This window comes from Myodes glareolus, chromosome 6 (assembly GCF_982192425.1).
Source record: "Myodes glareolus chromosome 6, mMyoGla1.1, whole genome shotgun sequence".
In the NCBI taxonomy this organism is placed as follows: Eukaryota; Metazoa; Chordata; class Mammalia; order Rodentia; family Cricetidae; genus Myodes; species Myodes glareolus.
The window spans coordinates 57,630,446-57,647,777 of NC_142031.1; the positions used below are offsets into that span (position 1 = coordinate 57,630,446).

At 48.0% G+C, this 17,332-nt stretch overlaps 1 protein-coding gene across 8 annotated transcripts in view; it reads left to right on the forward strand.

Annotated features, from left to right (window-relative positions):
- Atp6v1c2 (ATPase H+ transporting V1 subunit C2) overlaps window positions 1-17,332 on the forward strand; it is a 37,834-nt gene that overhangs the window by 7,998 nt on the left and 12,504 nt on the right. For 6 of the 8 annotated variants that reach the window (XR_015002325.2, XM_087907232.1, XM_085690840.2 and 3 more), the window contains exons 4-6: window positions 8,751-8,836; window positions 9,638-9,667; window positions 14,665-14,759. Coding sequence is in view for 7 of the 8 variants with exons in the window: in XM_087907232.1 (XP_087763358.1) it covers window positions 8,751-8,836; window positions 9,638-9,667; window positions 14,665-14,759 (211 nt within the window). In the remaining variant the exon portion in view is untranslated. The remainder of the gene's footprint in view (window positions 1-8,750; window positions 8,837-9,637; window positions 9,668-14,664; window positions 14,760-17,332) is intronic. The other 2 variants (XM_048439763.3, XM_048439761.3) reach the window with 1 other exon arrangement.

Genomic DNA, 17,332 nt, shown 5'->3' on the forward strand with positions numbered 1-17,332 from the left:
CTTGAGCTCCCCTAACTTTACTGCTGCAGCCCTCCTGAGCACTAGGATTGTATAGGTTTATACCACATATTTCTTTATTATGGTGATAGAATACACATTTCATTCTATTATAATTAGCACATTGAATAAGTGGTTATCTTTGTTCTTTTACATATTGCTTTTGTCATTAATGTAACTCTGTGTTTTTGATTATCCTAATACCCCCAGATCACAATTATTAGCTCTCCTTGGGTTTGAGTCTCAGTAACATGCATGCACACACACCCACACTTACATGGTCAAATGCCATGGCATATTTAAGCTGTTTGTACACATTGCCAAACTGTTCCTGTGGGGTAGCCAGAGGCCCTTTCTTCATCCCCATCAGAGAGAATGCCCACTTACCAGGCAGAAGGAGGAGGCCGTGTGCTTGTTTTCATGAGTGTTTCTCGGACTCACAGCCAGACTAAACATTTTCAAGTGCCTATTAACCACCTCTAGTTCCGCTTTCATGCTTCGCCTTCTCCCCGCGTTTGGTCATGCAGTCCCTGGTCACCTCCCCAGGATGCTCTTCCCCTTGTGTGTCCTGGAGCCTCATTCTGGGGGGACAGGAGCCTGTGTCAGGGCACAGTGACTTGGTGGGAAAGTGTCCAAATGTAAATGCCTGTATACTGACCCACTGCTCTCCAGATACTTGGGGGTGCTGAACTCTTGTGGGACCTCAAGGCAATTCATGACAGTCCTCTGGGACTGCGTCCAGATCTAGCACCCTGCCTTACCCATGTCTCTTCTGGGGGCAAACCATGGCTAGAGGTGCTTTGGTTTTCTGTTGTTTTTATGTTTTGAGATAGGGTTTCAGGGAGCACAGTTTGGCATCGAATTTTAGAGAAGGATGACCTCAAATGCCCGATCTTCCTGTGTCTACCTCCTAAGAGGTTGCTCTGCTGGGTTGCTCTCAAGTTATTGAATGCCAACTTGCCAGAAAGAATTCTGTTGTGCTTGGCAAAGGTGATTTTGTTGAGTGGCTCTACACTATACAGGAGGGTTTCTGTAAAGACTTATTCATTCATTCATTCATTCATTCATTCATTCATTCATTCATTTTTGTGCACCTGAATTGAACTTACAACTTTATGCTTGCTTACTATACAAATACTGAGGTCTGTCCCCAGACTTTTTAAATTTCTTTTTTTGTTGTTTGTTTGTTTGTTTGGTTGGTTGGTTGGTTTGTTGAGACAGGATTTCTCTGTAGCTATGAAACCAGCCCTGGAACTTGTTCTGTAGTTCTCGAGCTCACAGAAATCCACCTGTCTCTGCCTCCCGAGTGCTGGGATTAAAGGCATGCACCTCCACTGCCTGACTTTTTTTTTTTTCAAGACAGGATTTCTCTGTAACAACTCTGGCTGTCCTGGAATTTGCTTCATAGACCAGGCTGGCCTCAAACTCACAGAGATCTGCCTGCCTCTGCCTCCCAAGTGCTGGGATTAAGGATGTGCACCACCAGCACCCGGCACATTTTTTTGTTGTTAAACAAGATCTCAAAAAGTTTTCCAGATTGCCCTTTAACTCACTTTACCATCTAGGCAGGCTTTGAATTTTCCATCTTTTTTCCTGAGCCTCTTGAGTGGCCTGGATTACAGACACATCCCTCCAGATTTATCTTCTTTAAACTTCAGTGTCTTCAAAGCTTCCAGTGTGGAAGTTAAAGCAAGGTATATCTGGGCCCAGAGCTCCCTGGAGCAGAGAACCTCTAGAAACCTCTAGAAGCCTCATTCAATCTTTGCCTCTTTTTTTTTTTGAAGATTTATTTATTTATTATAAATATAGTGTTCTGTCTGCATGTTTGCCTGCAGGCCTGAAGAGGGCACCAGATCTCATTATAGATGGTTGTGAGCCACCGTATGGTTGCTAGGGATTGAACTCAGGACCTCTGGAACAGTCAGTGCTCTTAACCCCTGAGCCATCTCTCCATCCCCAATCTTTGTTTTTATATGAAGAAAGTTACTACGGATCTCGGCTTACCTCTTCCTGGTGACTTTGCTGTAGAATGTATGTCATTGTCCTTTGGCAGAGGCAGGAATAAAGACTGGAGTAAATCACACATCCTACCCTTTGTGGAAGCTTCTAGACTCACTTCTTGGGCCCTGTGTGGTATTTCCCATCTGGGCACATTGGGGACAGTGGGACACAGGGCAAGTTTGGGCCTTCTGGTTGTCCTTGGGGGACACTTTAGCGCCTCTAGCAGGTGAAGACCTGTGTCTGTGGTGCAGACATGGAGGCTCCCAGCAGTCTTCCTCTCTCTGCCGGCCTCAGTTTCCTCAGCACTCAGGCTTTATCCTGTTTGGTGAGGATGCAGTTGATGCTCAACAGAGTCTGTTTGGAAGACCAAGGAAGGCTTCCGAGGTGGAATTCATTTCTTCAATCCTGGAGACGTTCACTGGGCCCAGCCTTGTACTTGTAACCTGTTTTCTCTCCTCCAGGCGTACGGGCAATGTCAGACCAACTCTATTCTGGTTTGCTAAAATTTTCCAATGAGTCAGGAAAGAGGGGGAATCCTGGCTCTGTGTGTGTGTGTGTGTGTGTGTGTGTGTGTGTGTGTGTGTGTGTCTGTGTGTGTGTGTGTGTGTGTGTGTGTGTGAAGGCCAAAGCACAACCTCAGTCGTTGTTCCCCAGGAGCTAGCCACATTTTTTCTTTGGAGACGGGGTCTTTCACCGGGATCTAGATCTCATCAAGCAGCTTGTGCTGGCTAGCCAGGAAGCCTCAGAGATCTGTCTGTGCCTCCCCAGCACTGATTACAGACATATACCATCACACTGGTCTGTCTTATTTTTAGCATGGGTCTGGGTATCACGCTTAGACTTTTGGGTTCTTAAGGCAAACATTTGACCAACTGAGTCATGGCCCTAGCCCCAAAGCCTGACTTTGCAGTGCCGATTTGCCTTGGAGGAGCTTGGAACCTTGCACCTGTCATCCTGAGAGAGACAAACACTTCCTTCCAGAAGGCTGGAGGACTGGGCTGCAGCTCCTGGGGCAGGCGGGGCCCCAGATGACGACTTGTCTGGCTGGGCTGCTCAGACAATGGTACTCTGCTGTACAATAGCAGGGCGAACTCCCTTGGGGCCACTATGTCTTAAGGCCACTTAGGAAGAATCTGCTCTTTGCTTGGGCCCTGGGAGCTGTGACTCAGGTAACTGAGGAGTGAGCCTTCCCTTCCAGAGTGGATGACTGGATAGTAACTGCAGCCTCTGCCCTCCTACCTAGAGACTGGGCCTTCCAGGGCCTCAGGCCCAGCACAGCAGCCACTTCCTGGCTTGTGGTTACAGAAGCTGGGGATCCGAGGTCTTTCCCACCTGGTGTTCATCTGTACCCCAAGGGCAAGGGTGCTGCAGTTCTATGCCTGGACCCTATGGGAGAGCTACTTTTGGGGCCAAGATCTACTTTTTGCATTTCTTTCTTTCTTCCTTCCTTTCTTTCTTTCTCTTCTTTTTTTCTTTCTTTCTTTTTTTGGTTTCTAACTTATTAGTAGAATTATCATTCAACAATTAAAATAAACAAACGTCCTGCTACAAATCAGTGGATGAGTAAGATAAAGTGCAAATGAGACTATTTAAAATAAACCAGGATCTGAAGTGATGACACATACCTTTAATCTCAGAGCTTGGGGGGCAGAAGCAGCCAGATCTGAGTTCAAGGCCAACCTGGTCTACAGAGTGAGTTCTAGGGCAGCCAGGGCTATGCAGAGAAACCCTGTCTAGAAAAACAAAACAAATAAAGTAAAATAAAAAACTAGGGTCTGGAGAGATGACTCAGTGGTTAAGAGCCTTTGCTGCTCCTCCAGAGGACCTGATTTCGGTTTCACAACCCCAACTGCCTGTAATTTCACCTTCAGGGAATCTGACCCCCTCTTCTAGATTCTGTGGGCACCCATACTCTCAGGTACATACACCTAAACAGACACAGACACTCAAAAGGTAAAATAAATATCAAAAATAAAATTATAGAAATTACAATTACATTGCTATTTTATGTTTTAAAAACAATGTTAACTTTCCCTTTTTCTTTTCAACTTATTTCTATCTTTTTAAAAAAGCGTTGCAGTTTTGTGTGTTTGTGCATGTGAGGCTACCGGCCCACCTTCCTCCAGTGCTGTCCATTATTTTGGGTTTGATTTTGTTTACACAGGCTGGACAAGGTTGTTCAAGCTTGCAATCACACTTCCAGGGGTGGACCAAAGACTGAAGGACCCTGACCTTCCTGGCCAAGTATTTGAGCTCCCAGGTTCATTGAGAAACACTGTCTTAAAAGACAAGGTGTGGAGTAATTGAGGAAGACACCCAAGGCTGAGCTCTGGGTTTCACACATGTGCCCAGATGCTCATGTGGACCTGCTTACATTTGTACATGCAGACAAAGGCACACACACACCAAGACACAGGTTATATACAGTGAAATGTGTGCATTTGCAGTAATCAAATTGGTAAGTTTTGATGAGTATGTATATTTATGTGACCAAGTAAGATTATTACATATTTATTAGTATGATCTATACATCTTCCCATGTGGATTAATACACATTACATTTTAAGAAAATTAATTTTTAGTGTGTGTGTGTGTATATATGTGTGTGTACATGAGTGGGTGCCATAGTTCATGTGTGGAGGTTAGAGAACACCTTGAGGGAATTGTTTTTCTCTGGAGCTCTACCATGTGGGTCTCATAGGGATTGAACTCAATCTTTTGGTGGCAGGTGACTTTGGCCACTGAGTCATGCTCCCATCCACTCCCCCCCCCCTTTTTTCTGAGACAGGGTTTCTCTGTAGCTTTGGATTCTATCCTGGAACTAGCTCTTGTAGACCAGGCAGGCCTTGAACTCACAGAGACCGGCCTGCCTCTGCCTCCTGAGTGCTGGGATTAAAGGTGTGTACCACCACCGCCCGGCTTCCATGCTCCCATCCTTACTATTCATTTTGGTCAGATATTTTAGAGAAAGCTGCCAGAATTTTCTCTGTTGAATCTTAGAGAGCCTGCAGTTTTCCATCAGTTCTTCCTGTGACGCTTGTTCACAAAGCCATTGTTAAGATGGCGTCTCCTCACTGGACACCCTACCACCAGAACCGGGTCTCCCAGACATGGAAACTCATACAAATCAGCGAAGGAAGCAACAGAGGAAAACAAAACAAAAGAAAGGATGGTTTTGAACTTGTGATTCATAGAAGAAGGCGGCCTTCTATAGTCAGGAGACCTGAGAAGGGGTGCGCAGCCTCCCTGGAGATCACACATACGAAAATCGGGAAATCAGAACGACAGTGACGCATAGGTTTCCAGCTATCAGACTGGCAGAGACTGGTGTTGGCCAGGGTCTAGGGAAACAAGCAGGCTTCTGCATTCTGGGGGCAGTGGACATTTGCTTCTTGTAATTAGAGGGGCCTTGCCGGCCATTATAAATGACCACCCCTTTTCTTCCAGTAGCTTCTTTATACTACCCATAAAGAGGTCAAAATGTGTGGATCGCTGCAACATCAATCCAAATGGGAAGCGACCTAGTGGTATGGAGTGCCTTGTGACAGGGCAACTTGTTGGGCTGCTGCACTGTAGATTAAAGGGAAGAGGAAGCCGCTCACTTCTGACAATAAAGAGACACGTGATGTAAAGGGAGAAAGAGAAATTTAAAAATGGCGTGAGACCCTTCAGTTCCCTTTGGCGAGAAAAAATGTTCTGGATCAGTGACATGGTAATTCTCCGGTGACCACAGCCGCTGATCACAGCAGGTTGCTTTGGTTCTGTGGAACAGGTGATCTTTCTAGCCATTGAGCTTCACCGGAGCAGGCCATTCTGAGGCGTCCCAGGAAGCCATGTGTGTGCTGAGGGACCACACGTGCTGTGGTGAGACACTCTGAAGGGGCTCAGGTGGGGAGGAGTAGACCGTCGCAGAAGGATTTGTTTAGTCAGTCAGCAGACATTGCTGAGCCAGGTAATGTGGTAGCAGCTGGGGTCTCACTATCTTCATGTAAATAGGTAGTTACTGGATGGGCTACGGTGGCCACAGAGATAGGTCCAACTCGCTTGTGTTACTATGGTGATTTGAATAAAGAAAAGGAGCTTTCAACAGCACTGAAACTGCAGTTCTATGACAGAAGGGACTTTGCTTAGTCTCCAGCACTTATTAATGCTTGGTGCACAGCAGCTGCTTAGTTAGTGTGTAAAATTTGCTAACCAAATCAGCGTCCCAGCAGATGACCGGAGGCACACTCAGTTTTGGGTACCTGGAAGAGGTCTTGTGACGAAGAGGCCCACAGGTGTGTGGGAACGTAGTGGAGTTTAAGGGACAATGAGGGGCCCTGGGCTGAAACATAAGCCTGAGGCTGCAGGAGCTAAGATCTCTGCCTGAGGGAACCAGACTGGACATTTGGTCTCCCTTTGATCTGCTGAGCTCACCTGGGAGCCAGAGAGTAGAGAACCCAGAGCAATCAGCCAGATGCCTGAAGCACATCTCTCAGGGCAAAGGCCTGGGAATACATCCTTGACTCCATAAAGAAGCCTGGGAAACTGTCAGTACCACCCCAGGCTAAGGAGCAGAAAACAGCTCAGTTAGGTCTGTGGCCAGGGCTCCCCGCAGTGAGACTGTGCACTGCTAATCAAAGAGATGCAGGCACACTACAGTGGTCAGCATTTAAACACAAGGCAGGCCACAGTGTTGATCTAGAATGCAGCAGGGTAGTGGCCAAGAGCCTTGTCTCTGAAACCCACTTGCAGGCACTTGATAGGAAGCAAATTGTTTCAGTTTCCTCATCTAATAGGTGGGAGAATACTCAATTTCCCAGAATCCTGTGAGGCTAAGACAATGATTTCAGAGAAATTGATACTTATACACTCCTACAGATGAGAGTCCGTTATCAAAGGAGCCCTAAGCACACTTGACACAAGTGGAAGGTAGACTCTGGAAGAAGACCTAACTGGTGTGTTTCCTGTACTTGGACGACAATAGTTGTTCTTTTAAAAAAATTATTTACATATTTTTTAAAACTTTTTTAATGGTTTATTTTTTATTTTATGTGCATTGGTGTTTTGTGTGCATGTATGTCTGTGTGAAGGTGTTGAATTCCCTGGAGGTGGAGTTACAGACAGTTGTGAGCTGCCATGTGGATGCTAGGAACTGAACTCCAGGAGTCTGGAAGAACAGCCAGTGTTCTTAGCCACTGACAGACCTGGAACTTGCTGTGTAGACTAGACCATCCTCGAACTGAAGATTCACTTGCCTCTGCCTCCTGGATACTGGGAGTAAAGGCATGTGCCGCTATGCTTGGCCTTACTTATTTTTGGAACAGGGTTTTGCATAGCTCAGGCTGGCCTTGAACTTACTAAGTAACCAGAGATGACTTTGAACTTCTGATCCTCCTGCTTCCACTGCTGGCATTGCATATTCTTTATGGCGCTGCAGATTGAACCAGAGCTTTACCTGCCAGACAAGCCAGACAAGTATTGAGCTGTATCTCTAGCCTGGCTCCTCTCTCTCTCTCTCTCTCTCTCTCTCTCTCTCTCTCTCTCTCTCTCTCTAATCTATCATCTACCTATCTATCATCTATCTATCTGTCTATCATCTCATCATCTATATCTATATCTTTTAAACTGTTCTAGGGATCAAAACCATTGCCTCACATACTGGGCAAGTGCTGTGGTTGTTCATCTTAAACTATTTCACACTTAGATCTTTAGTTTCTGGCTGTCAGCCCTGATTACTTTGGCCAAGAAAACATGACTATCTCTTTCCCTTTCTTGCTTTCAACAAACAACAGGATCTTTCAAGGTGTCCATCTGCCTCAGTTTCTACGGCAGGCCCAAGGTACCATACTACGCTTGGTTAGTGGGACTGTGTGTACAATAATGGAGGAATTTGGAGCTAGGGACATAACTCAGTTGGTAGAATGTTTGTCTAGCATATACAAGGCCCTGTGTCCTATCCCCAGCACCACAAAATTGGGCATAGGGGTACATGGCTGTATTCTCAGCACTGGGGGTGCAAAAATAAGAGGATCAGAAGTTTAAGGTCATCATTAGGTATGTAATGAATTTGGGGACATACTGGAGTACAGGAGGCCTTGTATCAGTTGGATGGAGAGAGGGAGACGGTGGGGGAGAGAGAGAGAGAGAGAGAGAGAATGAAAATGAAAGAGAACGTATTCCAACCTCCATCTGTAATCTGGTATATGGCTTGAATTCTTTTAGTGTGTTTACTGGAGGCCCAAGGTTTGGCTTTTCTATAAAATCAATACCAGATTATACTAGAAAAATATCAAGTAGAAATATTTGCCCATAGCACAGCCAGCGATCTCTTACTGTCTAAGTTTCTGTCTTGTTTTTTTTTTTCCATCTAACATTATAATGCGTTCCTTGTTCCACGGTATTTGGAATTCTTTGTAAACCTTATTTTCAATGGTGGCTAATAATCCTCAGCCGAATAGACCATCTTCAAACAATTCTCTATTGTTGAACCCTCGGGTTGCATCCAATTTCTTATTGTCAGCGCTCTGCTGCAAAGAACATCTTTTTATTCAGAAGGCTTTTCTGGTGTTTTCTTTCCTGTTTCCTCAAGATGGTTTCCCAGAAGTGGAATGACTGGTTCAAAGGTTCTTAATGTCTTAAGTCTCTCTTTACAGATTGCCAAATTGCTGCCCCCAGTGGCTTCAAGGGCTCCTTTCTCTGCCAGTAGGATGGGTGGAGTGGTCCTGCAGGCAGCTTCTCACTCTTACTGGCTCTTTCTTTTCTACCCAAAGCCTCATAAAGAAAATGGCGCAGAGCGTGGTGGAGGTCATGGAAGACTCCAAGGGCAAAGTCCACGAGAACCTCCTGGCTAACGGAGGTAGGTCCACAGAGGCTTCTTCTCAGGAGCCATTTCCTTCATGATGGCCATAATGGGAGCTCTGAATATCCAGTTCTCTTAAGCCTTACTGTCCCATTTCTGGAAAATCTCACACATCTCCACCCACTTATCACTTTTTTTTAAAAAAGCCAAATAAGGCATGAGAAGTGACTGTATGTAGTGAGAAATGACTCCAAGCAGAGACAGCAGGGCCACATCAAAGACACTTCATGCAGAATGTCCCCATTCCAGAGTTTGACTGCCCATGCTGATGGACACATATTCAGGCACCCCAGGACTGCTTGGCTGTTAAATATGAAGATGCCATTTGGGCTGTATTTTTAAATGTGTAGCAAAAACATAAAGACTTTGAAACCCAGGCATGGTGGCACACATCTGTAATCCTACACTAGGGAAGTAGAGGAGGGAAGGACATCCTGAGATACTGAGTAACTTCAGGGCCAGCCTGGGCTATCTAAGACTGTCTCAAAATATATACAAAAGCAAAACACGGACATGAAACAAAACTTGGATATTTTGAAAACTCTAAAATTAAACATTGACATATCTGTAGAGAGAATTAACCTTGACTCTCTACATGTCTATTGAAAACGAGAGCATACATATTTACACTTAGATCATTTGGGATAAGTAGCACATATATGAATACACACATGCTACCTGGAAGTGTTAAAAGTCTTCTACTGGTTTAAATTGGCAAATGGAATAGTCACTCTCCCCGTTTGAACCGGAACTGCATGTCTTTGTGGTTTAATAACCCTGTCTTACATTATGTTTCAGGTCTGAAGGAAAAGATGAAGTGTTTAAAGAGTAGGTTGTGTCTTGTTTGCCGTGCACATGCTCAGTGTGCTGCTGCGTGTCCCTGGGAGGGCGGGGCCTCAGGCTGGTCATAGGGTACAGTGATCAGGCCTCAACGGTTTCTCGAGCTTGGTCACCGTACCCAGATGATGCAGTCCACAGTTATCTCATTCCTGTCTCCCTCCTTTCCTCTCTGCTTATCACCTGGAAACAGGAATGCGTCAACTCTGGGGGCTTGGGATGAACTTCAGCATCTTTTCGCTTGCTGTCTGCACGATCTTGAAGCCTGTCTGGTGTCCCACCTGCTCCCTAAGGATGTCCGCTCAGCCAGATCTTGTTTCATGTGGTTCATGGGGATCATGGGTCTTCTAGAACAGGTCACTCCTGGAGTGGGTGTTAGAAGCGCTGGCTTAGCATTTTCTCTCATCTACTGTAACAGGCAGAATGAAAAACAAGTAATATGATTTCATTTTATTTTTTGAGATGATGTCATGTGGTCAAGGCTCACTGTGTATCTCAAGGTGACTTTGAACTTCTGACCATCTTGCTTTCAGTTCCCAAGTGCTGGGATGGCAGATGTGTATTACCACACCTGGTTTATGGTTTATTTAAGCATACACTAAAATGCTGATTAAAATGCTCACCGCGTTCCAAGATTGGGGATACGGCTCATTGGCAGTGTTTGCCCAGCAAAGTTCCGGACCCTGGATTCCACCCTAACGCTGCACCAAACCAAACAAACCACGATAAGCAAACAAACCTGTCCACTTAGCTTTCAGCTCAAAGTTGATGCCACTTAAATGTATGTGCCATTCGCTGTGGGATCCACGCCTGTCGGGTGCACCATCTCTAGGAGAGAGCACACTAAGGGACGAGGAAACTTGGTCTTTGTTGCTTGTTTAGCATGTGCCGTCATCTCCTGGCTTCCTGCAAGGCCTCTGCAGGTTAGTCCCAGTTACTTCCAGGGCTATTTCTGAGCATGCTCTGTGAACCAACCCTTCCAAAGGCCTAGCAGCATGGTGAGGCAGTGCCTACAGTAGCTGCCCAACCTTAAGCCCACACCTTTGCATTGCCGCCTCCCAGGAAGCCCAGTGACTTTAACTTACTTTCCCAGATTTTCTTCTGCAGCATACTCTCAGACTAGGGATAGAATTTCCTAAAGCTCTTTTGTTCTGTGCGTGGGATTTTAATCCCATTCCCTTCAAGAGAATTTAGGGCATTGACATCATGAAGACTTGAAGGGGTCAGACCTGGTTATGCCATGCACTGTCCACCTTGACCCTGTCCGGTCTACTCTCTGGGCCTTGCTTTTCTCACTTGCAAATAGACTTAGTAACAGTCTCAGTCAAGGTTCTTCGGTCTGCTGGGTGCCTTTTGCTTTTGTTTGTCTTTGCCACCAGCTGTGATGCTAAGACCCTTGTGAGTCCAGCAGAAGCAGAGCAGACACACACGTGTCTGGCTCGGGCTGTGGAAGACCTGTCTGGCTAGCCAGGCATTGGGCTACCCGCCTGTGCAGTTATAATCTTGTATGCTGGCAAGGCCTTGGCTTGGTTTTTCAGATGAAGTCATTGTTGCCCAAGAGACAGCCGCCTGTGGGGAGTGTGTTTTGAGAGGGCAGGAAGGCTGGGGTGGCAGAGGCCACTCTGGAGTAATATTCTACCTACAGTATAGACAGGAAGGACTTTCAGGTTGTGATCTGAAGCAAAGGTTAGTGTCCAGAACCAGCACTGAAGTGGGAGACAGGAGGGAGGAACAAGGGGGAAGAGGGCATAGCTACCAATCCAGAGGCCTATTGAGCTCCTGCAGGAGACCATTGTCAGCCTCCTGGTGCCTCTGGGAGCTCAGGACTGGTGGGAGAGAGACCCATGGTGCTCTGCACCCTGCAGCAGAACCTTCCCTCCTAATAGTGAAATCCATGGGGGCCTTGGTTTTGGTGGCAAGGCATATAGAGCAGAGCTTGCTCTGAAGTGTGTCTCTGCTAAACAACCTATAGAATGTACATTGTCCTGGCTGTATTCGCTGTGCTGAGTGTGGTTGTCAGTGTCCTGAGCCTTCTGTGGAATGCTTGGTTCTGTAAGGTCCTGTGGTGGGCTCTGGAGACATGGGCGTTGGGGAAGGTCAACTAGAGCAGCCTCGACTGATCAGAGAGGCTGGGAGAGCAGTTGAGCACTCCATGGGCTGGGTGGGAGGGCTCCAGGATGCTGCAGGTGATGCGGAGGGTGGAGAGGGAGTGCCCTTGACAACACATCACCCTGACATCTGTCCTGGTGGGCGGCTAGTTCCTCACTTTCAGGAAAGACTTGAGGTCATCAGTGGGCGTTCTTCCTCTTGCCAGTGCTCTCCTAACAGTTAGCATTGCTGTCTCTTGAAAGGCCTCATGTGACCTTTGTTTAGTTTTTGGGTCATGGGAATGACAAAGCTTTTCCTAATGCCAAAACCTACACTAATATCTGTCAGTCCGATTGGACAAGGAGGCTTCCACAACACTGTCTCACTTTATGTATGGCCCAGGCTGGCCTAGACCCCACCATGTAGTTCAGGCTAGGCTCAAATTCAAGGCGAGCTTTCTGCTTTGACCTCCCGAGCGTTGAGATTACGGTTGTGCACCACCACACCTGGCCAGGTGTTTCAGGTTGTAATGAGGACTCTGCCCGGTTATGGGCAGCCAAAGTTTGTGTCATCTTTCCTTGGCTGCTTATGGGGTGGCAGTGAGCGTGGGCAGAGTGCTCTGATGTCCCATTTTTAAGAGCCCAGGTCTCACCAGGTGTCCTGCCCCCAGCATTTTAGAGATTCTCTTGTCACAGGCCGAGGCGCTGTGGCCAATGTTCAACAGAGGTTCTTTTGCAAGCCTCTGCCAAGTCCACCCACTCTGGAATAAAATCAAGAGGGTAGATTTTATGAAGGGGCTGGTGAAGATGCAAGCCTCCTTCCTCCTACAACATAGCTGGATCCTGACAGCTGAGCACAATGGGGACAAGGACCAAGGACCTTCCTTTGTGATGGGCAGGGCGTTGGGTGCTCTGTGTCATTTCTTCCTGCCATAATGGAGCTTACATAACTTACTCTGTGCTGGAGCTTCCTCCTGGAGATATTGACATCCCTTAATAGGGCTGAAGAGTAAATCAGATGGGATGACTCACATCTCCCATCCCAAGTTAAGCCGCGAGGTAGTCCACTGTTATTTTAAGGCATTCCTGCCTGCTAAGTAGTAGGGCCGCTTCCCTCTTGAATCCCCTTTGGTTTCCATCTTTTTCTTTGGGGATTAGTGCATCGACCCATCAAAGTTGCTCTTGCCTCATACTGAGTTCATCCTCTCTGCCCTGTCCCTTCCTCTGCTCCATGGCCCCCAGGTTAATGACAGTCCTTCCCTCCACTTAGCTACCCAGCCTAGGAATTTGGGTGTCACTTTACTTCATGCCTTGTGTGTCACTGTCCCTGCATCCTGCTGAGTGGGTCCCCTCCTTTCTGCTCCCAGAGCTTCTTGTCTTTCCTCTCTCCCTTACCCTCACTGGCTTCTGTCCACTCCCAACATGGACTCTTGCACTGTTTCTCCATGACCAGTTCCAAGCACGGAGGTACAGATGTGACCTCACCAAGTCTCCTAGGTCCTGGACTGCCTAGCTCCTGCCCACCTCTCTGCTCCATCAGCTTCATCTAGATGCCTAACACCCTCCCCCAATGTAGCCACCAGTCCTTCTGACACTCGACACAGGGAGGATGGCTTGACTTTAGGAGTTCAAGGCCAGCCTGGACCACACAAAGAGATCCCCATCTTAAAAGGGATAAAAGCTGGGTGGTGGTGGCCCATGTCTTTAATCCCAGCACTTGGGAGACAGAGGTCTACAAAGTGAGTTCCAGGACAGCTAGGGCTGTTACACAGAGAAACCCTGTCTTGAGAAAAAAAAAAAGTGGGATGAATGAACGAGAAATAACACGCTCCTATGGTGCCCTCTGGAAATATAGGGTATAAGAGTAATTAAGCCTTTAACCTCACCGTTTGAGAGGCAGAGGCAGATGGATCTCTGTGAGTTTGAATATAGCCTAGTCTACATAGCGAGTCCCAGGCTAACTAACACAGTCTCAAAACAAAACAAGCAAGCCCTCGAGGTGAGAGGCCTGACCACTCTCAGGTAGGAACGCTGACTCAGTTCCTCTCTTATGTGGTACCCGGGACTTAAGCCAGTGTCCTGGTTTCCTTTGAGATAATTTTAAACAACAGCAGCAACAACAACAACAAAACACCCTAAATGTCCCAATTAGCCAGGCTCTTTGGACTAAAATGTGTCAGTGCAATTGAACCACCTTCAATTCCTCCTGCTCTTCTACTGCACGGCTGGCTAGGGTAAGCAGGAACACCCTTCTTTGCCGTGGAATTTATTTGGTTTTGATGAAAACACCGGTGTATTTTGCTCACTCTAGACTTCAATGGGTACACACTGAATGATGCCTATGGCTCCAGGTGGGAAAGCCCGTGACAAGCAGGTTCCATGGTGTGGCTGAGCTGTACCATGTCCTCCCTAACGTGGATGACGTGGGTTAACATCACCTGGCTCTTGTTGGGGACTCAAGAAGCAGGTGGCACCTGTGACAGATCATGGCTCAGTGGTTGGGAGCCTGGTTTGATGCTTTCTGCTGTGCCTTCTGGGTGCCTCGAAACAGACTGGTGAACTAGCTGGGGAGGGTAGGCCAAGCAACCGTGGAAGGTGATGAAGTTACCAGTGGCCACAGAATGTCACCTTCTTGGTTTCAACCTCCAGGAAGAGCCAGGCTTCGTAGTAAACTCTAGGTGGAAGCTGCCGAAGGAGAACTTGGTGCTCGGGCTTTGAAGTGTACGAGGGCAAGCTGAGGCCTCCCGCTGGCTCTGAACTGCTCCCACTTGGAGCCTATACACTTCCAGAACCCATGCCTATTCTTCAGCTGCTCTCTGACTGCTTCTTTGGTGTGAGTGCCAAGCTCAGATTGTCTCCCTTGGCTTGGTTCTGGATTCAAGTTCGCCTTTGCTCTTCCAGTTGACTTGCCATCCTTTGTGACGCACTTCGAGTGGGACATGGCCAAATATCCTGCCAAGCAGCCCCTGATGAGTGTGGTGGACACACTGGCCAAGGTGAGGAGAGTCTGCTTGGAAACATCTGACCGTCTGAGAGGACATACATGGGGCTGGGACGCCGACAAGGTAGAAGATCAAAGGCTGGGATGTTAGCCCTGTGGGTGACCCAGGGAAGGTCCCTCTTACCATGTCCTGGGTAAGGTTAGAACTTGGGAAAGACGTGTGTGCACTTGTCTCCTGTCTCTGTCACCCGGAGAACTGGCTGTAATCTCACAGGAGAGTCTCCTGAATGGGCCTGAGGCACTTGTGTTCTGACCCCAGGCCCCAATTCATTTCACTCCCCTACTGTGATTCAAAGCCTGTGATGGAACGGCTTAGTCTTGCCTCCCTCACCATGCACTTGGGGACCCAGTGCCCTTTGGATGATTGATGGTTGGTTGATTGACTTTGTGGTACTGGATGTGGAACCAGGAGCCTTTCACATAAGTATTCTACCACAGTGCTGTTTTAATTTTTATTTTGAGGTAGCGTCTCATGAAGTTGCCCAGACTGGCCTTGAGTCAATTCTGTAACTCAAGCTGGACTTAAACTTTTCATCCTTCTGCCTCAGCCTCCTTAGTAGCTGAAATTACAGGGCTTGGGCACCAGGCCCGTCTCTCTTGGTAAATGGTTTGCGAAACATCATTGTTTAGAAGACAGTGTGGCGTAGAAGCTCCACCCCTTGGTCATATTGTGCCAGCTCATCCCCTAAGTGTCTTGTGACAACAAATTAGTACCATGACAGGGTGCCATTTACTAAGCCATGTTCTTCAGCTCACACTGGGTACAAGCCCCATAGCACAGGGATCTGCAGGGACAATGTGGCATCCCATAGCCAAGGTGACTTCTATGTGCTTTCACCATAGGTGAGATTTGACTATCCTGCCCTATTGCTGGTGCATACAGAACCCTTTATATGTCATGGCTGGTCCAATGGCTGGGGAGATCCCAGCTCTGTGCTCAACAAAGCCGCCCTGTTCTCTTAAGTGGCTGAGCTTCCCTGAGGGCGGTAGGCAGGTCAGGACAGGAAGGGTGACTTTGAGACCTTTTCTCCTTCAGGTTTCTTGGGAATCTGGGTGTGGCTCCTTGGGCTTACATCCCCTCCCAAGAGGTTCTCAGTCCAGGTGCTTCTAGCGGGGGGGGGGGCAGCCCAGGATATTGTGCCAGGTATGGCTTTCTGGAGAACATCATCACATCCACCACTGAGGCAGAGAACACAGATTTTTGTGGGGTTGGGCATGCCACCTTGGGATTCTGAGTCCCAGGGACACTGGACTTGCCTTGGGGGAGTTGGAGAGCAGTAGAGTCAGGATTGGCTCCCCTCTGTCCAGGGCGCCCAAATGCACAGCTATTAAAGTAACAGACTAAGGGGAGGTGGATCAGAGCGAATCCCACAAGGTGTGCAGTGTGCAGGCTCCACACTCCATCACAGGGCTGTAGGCTAGCGGGACAGAGGTTGGGGGAGACTGGATCTTCAGCCTGTGCTGCCCCAGGAGCATAGGAGCAGCCTCACCTTGTTCTTCCGAGGTGGCTTAGGGCTTTGTACAGTTTGTGTAGCGCATTGCCCTATGGTCACATGATGCAGCTGCACCTTGAGTGCTGTGTGCAGTGTGGTCCATGTGTACAGCATAGCTGTGCAGTCTAGTTATGCGGTAGGACGTCATCAGTGATGGAACCCCTCAAGGCACATGGATCTCTATGGAGCCTTTTTGCAATGTCCTGGGAGCGTACTCCTCTTTGGATGTCTATTCTGAGTATTTAAACTCAGAACTTCCACAGTACACCGGGTTTCAGCTCATGATTTTCAACAGCTCCCCCACCAGAAGTGTGCATGGCCCTACATCCTGGATGCACATTGTTGGGCATACACACGCTCATCATACCCCACTGCCAAACTGGACGCAAAGGGGTGACCTGATGGCTTGTGTTTTGGGGTACCCGCCACCCGCCTTTCAGCTGACATGCATCCAAGCATGCTCAAATACACAGCCACCTATTTGTCATTATGGCTGCAGGGCGCTGCTCACTGTCCTGCTGTGTCTTTGCAGGGCCAGGTCTGCCATGAGCCCTTGGAGGACAGAACTGTCTTTAAATTACCACAGACTCAGCCCTTGGGAGGGACTCACTGTGGCTCTGAATCGCTCGCTGCCTTCTGGCCTCAGAGAGCTTATTTACCATCATTCTCTTGAACTGTTTTTCACTGGGGTCAGCTGTCTTTGGGGCCTCTCTAAAGATGGCGTTCCTCCCATGTTGAGTAGATGGGGAGCCTGAGGCAGGGAGCAGAGGCGCTCAGTCACTGTGCTACTGCTGGTTGGGAGGAGCTGCAGTCAAGCCTGGAGAGGTGGATGATTGGGAGGATGAGCAGGGAAGACAGGATAGGTACCTAGCAGAGGTACCCGGGGCTGGGAAGTTCGGCATCACTTGCTGGGAAGGAGCACAAGCTAGTGTGTGACACTGGGCAAGCTGTAAAGTTGTCTCCACCCACTTCCCCATGTGGGGACTGACGGCGGCGAGGGCCAGGTGCTGGGGGCTGGAAGAGTCAGGAGGGAGACTGACTGGGCCACCCTGATGAGCAGGCAGGTTGCTGTTTT